The following is an 8112-nucleotide window of genomic DNA, read 5'->3' as shown; positions in this document are numbered from 1 at the left end:
CGATGATTGGCTGATTCAAATGGGCTACTCCCCAGTGTAAACAAGCAGCTTGTAGGTTACCAGACCCACCCAATACCACAGGGTGACTGACAGCTCGGGCTCCAATCAAACTTACTACAGGGCAGCGCTGAGCTTTTCATATGCTAACAGCCTGTCTGTCCTTTTCTGCTGCCTTTTAAAATTCTGTTTCCATGAGGTCTGTTCGCCAATTTTTATGCCCTGGGCAATTTAAACAGTCCAAAATTCAAGAGTACATCTTTTAATAAAATGTACAATCTTAAAGTGTGCGATTTTCACAAAGTTCTTTGATTCCAGTGTCCAAGTGCTGCCTAGCTTACAATCTTTTTAACACAGCCTTTTGCGGTTCTGGGTATGTTTTAAAACATTGTCCAACCCAGAGACAATTTAAATCACACAAGTCTTCATCCACGATGTGGATTAATATTTCCCGATCTTCGGGGCTGAGGGGATTTTGCGACCCCTACAAGCTGGGCAGCCATTTGGAAAGGTACCCAAAAGAAGTGAGCCTAAGACCCTGTGCCCAGCTCCTCTCTGAGCAGAGGATTGGAAATTGCCAGCAAGTAACCTGAAGGTCAGTTCTTTTTTTCCCTTAACAGTGAGTTGGGATTAGAGATTGACTGGAGGCTCACTGAAAATTTCAGCCGAAATTCCCAGATGTTTCAGACCACCAGGAGCTGGAAAATAATCAAGATTTCACCAAAAAATTCCAATGGGAAATGTTTCCTTATCTGCAATTAGATTCGGATCAGAGTTTCAAGCTGTTGGTGATTTATAATCATTCATTTTTGTTTAGTATGTCAGTATGAGTAAATAAACCTCCGCTTCCTGGGAAATTCCAAGCGATGTCATCTCCCAGTGTTGATTCACAGTATTTGCCTAATAAATACAGCGGTTGAGAAGTGAGGATCAGATGGAGACTGCAGCACGAAGATAAAAAACATCGTACAGTAAAGCACAATGAACAGCAAAGTCACTCTCACCATCCTTGCTCTCTTTCTACTTTATGTGGCTTCCACACAAGGTAAGAAATAATCAAACTGCATAGTATGCATACAGAATCTAGAATCATATTCATAATTTGTACATAGGTTACTTATCCTAAGAAATTTAAATAACAGCACTTACTATTAAAATTAGCCAGAATTTACATTTATTTCATCTAGTAATCATAAGAAAACATGATGAATACTGTTAGAGAGACACCTCATTTTCAGTAGAAAAAAGTATCAGTTATCAATGAGTGATATGAGTGAGCACCTATCAGATACAGAGCAGTGGGTTGTCAACAACAGCAACAACTTGCATTTATAGAGCGCCTTTAACATGGTAAAATGTCCCAAGGCGCTTCACAGGAGCGTTAAAAATTTTTTGACACCAAGCCACATAAGGAGATATGAGGACAGGTGACCAAAAGCTTGGTCAAAGAGGTAGGTTTTAAGGAGCATCTTAAAGGAGGAAAGAGAGGTAGAGAGGCAGGGACATATTACACTCCAGGTGAATGCACTCTAGGGCTGGAGATGAGTATGTTTTTCACTGACTGGCTCAGCCACAAATATATGTTGTAGATCGAAGCTACCATTGAATGGAATCCCATCCATCAATATAGAGTAATATTAAAAGGTGTCTATTAACATAATATAGTCAACAGAGTATGATAGCAGGGAGCATATATACTTAAAATGAACTGGAAAATTAGATTCAATTCAAGAACAGGTGTGATCCCAGCTGGTGCAATGTACATTATTCTGCCTTCAGGAATTATGATTCAATTCAACACGAGTCAGTTCTACATTCAAACAGCAATATTTCTTTGAAAAACACTCGACAACAGGCTGACTATAGTCTGTGATCATCAAGAGATAAGGGAGGGAATGTAATTTAGAATAAAAATTGTTTTCAACTTTGTTGAAGTATAAATATATTTCTGAAATAGAAAGACTCACTTTTAGAACTCTAGAAAGACCAAAGCTGTGTTATTCATCCTTTTTACAGCTGCATCGATTGGAAGAACAGGAATGAACCTGCGCTGTCAGTGTATCAAAACATCCTCGAAGTTCATCCATCCGAAGTTCATGGAGGACATTGAAATTATTCCTAGTGGTCCCCACTGTGGGAATGTCGAGATCATGTAAGTGTTTATAAAACAGGGTCCTTATAAATTTCCTGTTTCTTTGAGTAACGATTTGTAATTGGTTCTATTCAGAGTAGATCATTTGAGCTAACTGTCATTGTTCCTTTTTTCCTCAGTGTCACCCTTAAAAGTGGCAACCAGGTCTGTCTGAATCCTAAGGCATCCTGGGTGAAGAAGATTATTGACAGGGTGATCAGTGTGTAAGTTTCTCTCGCTGTTTAATCTGAGCAACAATACTGTCAGAGAGAGGAAATGTTCCACTTTATACCCAGTCCTAGCATCAAATCTACTTCACTAAAGTATGGAGTAAGTTAGCCACAGTGTAGATTTCCTCAGCTTTATCTGACTCTATACTTGGACCATTGACTCTGATTTTATCGCAGGGTGGGGTCGGTCTGTTCGTGCAGCCTGGGCGAGCAAAATGCTTGCGTGTCAAGGCTTGGACAGATTTTAACTCCCAGGCCTCAGTCAGGTGAGGGAGAAATGGGGGCCAGCCTGGGTCTCTTCTGGCTCACATTTCAGCTCCCGGCAGCATTGGCCCGGTGGGGAAGCCAACACTGCTCCCAAGCTCAGGCCTCCAGTTAAAATAGGAGATCGGGTCCCAATGCCATCATCAGAGCCAGATCCAAATATTTAACAAGGACCTCGCCGGCTTGAGGTGGTTGTGCTCGCCACCTGCAATTTTGAGTTGTAAGGCAGTCAGATCAGGGCAGGAAACGAGTGAGTAAGTCCCCCACTCCATTTTAACTGCCTCCCTTTGTGGTTTCTCCCAGGCATGGGAGTTAAAATAGGGGCTATAGTCTCTGTTGTATTGCTGTGACCTTTTGTGGTATGCATGCGACATTTGCATTCCTCACACTTACACGTTGGCCCAGTAATTCCGTTCCAAACGCGTGAGTACGGTCGGGGTACTCACGCGTCTGGCCGGAGGAAATGCCGGTTTTCAGCATGCACAGCACATGCGGGGAAAACCGGCATTTCCTGTCCTCTGAACGAAGAGGTTCAGAGGCACAGCGCGTGCGACTGCACAGGCAACGCGTGCGCAGTAAACTTCGTCGATTTCATTCATGGATTCAGTGAGGTTAAGTCCTTACAACTTACACATGAAAAAAGCATGTGTAAAGTTGCTCCAGAGGCTGCGGAGGAAGATATATTTTATCGTGGAGCTTCTGAAAGGCAATATTTTTGTTTGGGAAAGGGAGGAAAGTTATTTTAAGAAATGCTGAGGTAAATTTTAAAGTTTTTTTTTTTAAACGGGTTTTCAGTACTGTAGGTAGAAGGAGCAATTGTGGCTGTATGAATTGAATTTGCTGTGTTTATTAAATGTGAAAATGACTGCTCTAAAATGAGTAATGTAACATTTCCAACATTTTTAAGAAAGAAACCTTTCATCAGTAATATATTCTTTTAAGTAATTATGTATGTATGTCCGTATATATTCCTTTATGTATATGTATGTATGTATATATTCCTTTACTTATGTGTATGAATGTATGTATTTAATTATGATTTTCCAATAAGTTACTTTCTCTGAAAGTCATAATTAAATACATACATTCATACACATAAGTAAAGGAATATATACATACACGCAAAGGAATATATACAGACATACATACATAATTACTTAAAAGAATATATTACTGATGAAAAGTTTCTTTCTTAAAAATGTTGGAGTCATTTTCACATTTAATAAACACAGCAAATTCAATTCACATAGCCACAATTGCTCCTTCTACCTACAGTACTGAAAACCCGTTTTAAAAAACAAAAATAAACTTTAAAACTTACCTCAGCATTTCTTAAAATAACTTTCCTCCCTTTCCCAAACAAAAATATTGCCTTTCAGAAGCTCCACGATAAAATATATCTTCCTCCGCAGCCTCTGGAGCAACTGTACTCATGCTTTTTTCATGTGTGAGTTGTAAGGACTTAACCTCACTGAAAGCATGAATGAAACCGGCGAATTTTACTGTGCACGCGCTGCCTGTGCAGTCGCACGCATTCTGCCTCTGAACCCCTTCGTTCAGAGGACAGGAAATGCCGGTTTTCCCCGCATGCGCTGTGCATGCTGAAAACCGGCATTTCCTCCGGCCAGACGCATGAGTACCCCGACCGTACTCACACGTTTGGAAGGGAATTACTGGGCCAACATTTTACATGTCAATAAAATGAAAAATTTAACAATTGCACGATTTGCCCCCTCGCATCTGCGACTGAGTGTCCAAGGAGGTGCATTGCGCAAGAGGTCATCGTTGTACGTATCCTCACACTGTTCCCTTTCGGGAACTGTATGAAGTGGTGGAAGGATTTCTGGCCACGTTAACGCTCCTTCCGTGACCATAACCATCTTCATACCAGCCATTAGGGTGGTTAGTCCTATGGCGTGAGGGTTTTACGGGTTCCCACAACCCATCTGAGGGGGGGAGGCCACCCACGCCCGCGGACGCAAGTATCCCGCTGGATGTCCACCCAGAATTTATAGTTGGAGCTCCGACTCCACTTGCCGGGACTCTCTGGAGCGGGGTTCGAAACCCTACTCCTTCTGGCCCAGCGGCGGGGATGCTTACCGCTACGCAAAAGGCCCACTCTGCGCAAACGGTGACACCCATACGTTTCCTGCGCCTTTTCCCTCCCCATGACTGGAGCCCTATGCTGCCACTTGAAAGACCAAGCTATCATCTGTCCTTTTTGCGGCGCCTTTGACTTCTCATTACCAATGATGAGCAGGCGCTGCGCCTCCACCTCATTGAGGAGATTGCTGAGGTCATCATCAGTTCAATTGTGAGTTCATTTAATGCCGTGAATTGTGCTCATTCCAGCCATTTCACGTTGCTAATTGGAGTGGGCCTTTGGCGTAGCAGTAGGATCCCCGCCGCTGGGCCAGACGGGGTAGGGTTTCGAACCCCGCTCCAGACAGTCCCGGCAAGTGGAGTCGGAGCTCCGGCTTTAAATTCTGGGTTGACATCCAGTGGGATATTTGCATCCGTGGGTGTGGGTGGCCCCCCTCCTCATATAGCTTGTGGGAGCCCGTAAAACCCTCCCGCCATAGGACTAACCACCCTAATGGCTGGTACAAAGATGGTTACGGTCACGGAAGGAGCATTAATCACGGCCATAAATCCTTCCACCACTTCATACAGTTCCCCAAAGGGAACAGTGTGAAGACACATATGACAACGACGTTGCTAAATAAATAAATGGAATGAAAAAATTTCTTTCAGGGCTTTTAAAAGTCTTTAAATTGCTTTAATTCTGTTTAAAACTACTTCAGATTCTTCAAAATAATGTAAACGTTTTTAAAAGTTTATAAAAGTTACCAAAAGCTTCATAAAAATACCAAAAACCTATTTGAAATGCTGCTCTGCATGTAAAAATGCTTTGCAGCTTGTAAGAAACATTGGGGGCGTGTCCTATTAAACTGAGACCTCAAGGGGCGTGTCTCACTTGCACAGCGCGCTCCAGGCTTCACGCTGGCTGCACTCCTGGGTGGCGTGACGTCAGACGCTGCCCGGGATTCTTCTCTTTCAAAAAGGAATTCCAGGCGTCCCTGGAGGTGAACGGCAGGTGCGTCGGGTAAGTGCAGATCGGGGGCTTGCACGCGCGGCAAGCCCCCGATCCAAATTTCTGCCCCGTTATATGTCCGACAATCAAGAAACATTCACACAATAGAAACTTCCTTCTCTTCTGTGTTCGTTGCTCTGGCCCAAAGATTCCACAGGGAAAATGATAATATTCTGTCATACTGTGATGTCATTTATCCTCTGAGAAAATTTAACGTAGATCAGTCAACAATAATTGAAATTTTCAAAATCTTAGTTTTGTTTTCATTAAACATCAATGCATGTTAACCTGAGAAATTCACAGTATAATTTTTATTCATTCTTGAATTCTCTACAGTTCCGAGAAGACAGATGAAGTTTACTGAGGAGAAGCTGTATGTCTGAATGTCAAGAGCCTGAAGCCCACTGTATCAGGGACTCTGTACTGGCTCAGGAATGCACATCTGGCAAAAATCATACTGCATGTTTGCCACTCCCATTTGCAACATTTTATCTTTCCTGCCTTACAAAAGTACAGGATGTTCTTTCAATTCTTTCCTCCCCTCCTAACACCACCTCCCCCCCACTTCTCTGCACCTGCTGAACATCTGTTACAGCTCCAGCTTTTTCCAGTTCTGATGAAGGGTCCCAGACCTGAAACGTTAACTCTGTTTCTCCCTCCACAGATGCTGCCTGGCCTGCTGAGTATTTCCAGCATTTTCTGTTGTTATTTCAGATTTCCAGCATCCGCGGTATTTTGCTATTATAACATAATTGGCAGTAGCTGAAAGATTGATTGTAAAATTGTCAATCAGAGGGGCTGGATCTGTGAACCTGATTGTTTGATTAAGTAGTTTGATTGTATTATCCAATCAGATTATCATATTCTCATGGTTACTCTCAGGTTAAGGGTTTAGTTGCTTAGTAAGATTAAGGCCCAGAAACTCCATGGGATTTCTCCCAGTTTCCTGATGTAACTCTGGTGGGAGTCTGACAGCATCCCCCCAAAAAATGCCTGGTTACACGAGCTCTTCACTGGTCTCTCGTCAGAATGGGAGAATGCACTGAGCTTCAGGGCCGACATGTATATATTTATTGTATGACAAACTGTCAGTATTGTGATTCTATTTCATGCCACTATATAGTTTTTCAATATTTATATTGTTATTTTCTATTTATATATTTACTATTATTGAAACACATTCTCTTATGTTGAGCGCACCAAACAATTTATGTGGATAAAAATTTGTAGTTTTTAAAATTAAATTATACTATATGGCACATTGCTACGACCTAGATTATTTATATCTTAATATACATAGATGAATTGTTCACATAAATATCTAAGTATTTTAAATATCAAATTTCATAGAATCCTAGAATATTACAGCACAGAAGGAGGCCATTTACCCATGGTGCCTGTGCTGGCTCTTTGCGCGAGCTCTCCAATTAGTCCCACTCCCCTGCTCTTTCCCTATTTGTTGTCATTATCTATTTAAAGTGTTAATCTTGTTCAAAAGGAATATTAAACTGAAGTTTAACAAATATTTTGGATGTTTGAAAGTTGAGTGCATATCAATCACTTGTACTTTTTGTACAAGACAGAGCGCCATACATTTCTGTATCCACCACCCTATCTGGCAGCGCATTCCAAATCCTAGCCACTCATTACTTAAAAAAGTTTTTCCTCATGTTGCCTCTGGTTCTTTTGCCAATCACCTTATATCTGTGCCCTCTGGTTATTGACCCTTCAGCCATTAGAAACAGATTCTCTTTATTTACTCGATCTAAACTCTTCATGATTTTAAACACCTTTATCAAATCTCCTCTTGGCCTTTTCTGCTCTAAGGAGAACAACCCCAGCTTCTCCAGTCTATCCATGTAACTGTAATCCCTCATTGCTGAAGCCATTCTAGTAAATCTCTTCTGTACCCTCTCCAAAGCCTTCACGTCCTTCCTAAAGTGTGGTGCCCAGAATTGGACACAATACTCAAGCTGGGGCCGAACTAGTGTTTTATATAGGTTTAGCATAACTTCCTGAGTGATGTACTCTATGCCTCTATTTTTAAAGCCCAGGGTCCCATATGTTTTATTAACTGCTTTGTTAACCTATCCTGCCACCTTCAAAAACTTGTGCACAAACACCCCCAAGGTCTCTCACTTGCACCCCCTTTAAAATTGTACCATTTAGTGTGTATGGTATCTCCTTATTCTTCCGACCAAAATGTATATCCTCACACTTCTCTGCATTGGATTTCATCTGCCATGTGTCCGTCCATTCCACCAGTCTGGCGATGTCCTCTTGAAGTCTATTAATATTTTCCTTACTGTTTATGACAATTCCAAGTTTTGTGTCATCTGCAAATTTTGAAATTGCACCCTTTACCCTCAAGTTCAAGTCAGGTATATCAAAAACAG

General features: G+C 41.8%; 1 protein-coding gene across 1 annotated transcript; it reads left to right on the top strand.

The window, feature by feature from the left end:
• The first annotated feature begins 916 nt into the window (after window positions 1-916).
• On the top strand, window positions 917-6975 carry LOC147122738 (interleukin-8-like). The gene is made up of 4 exons (XM_086003757.1): window positions 917-1042; window positions 2014-2149; window positions 2269-2352; window positions 6053-6975. The coding sequence occupies exons 1-4, from the start codon at window positions 979-981 to the stop codon at window positions 6078-6080; spliced, it is 312 nt and encodes a 103-aa protein (XP_085859883.1). The 5' UTR covers window positions 917-978; the 3' UTR covers window positions 6081-6975.
• Window positions 6976-8112: the final 1137 nt, after the last annotated feature.

The sequence above is a fragment of the Somniosus microcephalus genome, chromosome 2, assembly GCF_052327205.1.
Source record: "Somniosus microcephalus isolate GS21.2 chromosome 2, FLI_Smic_1.0, whole genome shotgun sequence".
In the NCBI taxonomy this organism is placed as follows: Eukaryota; Metazoa; Chordata; class Chondrichthyes; order Squaliformes; family Somniosidae; genus Somniosus; species Somniosus microcephalus.
The sequence above is the reverse complement of the archived record's forward strand: the minus strand, read 5'-3'. Positions and strand labels throughout refer to the sequence as shown.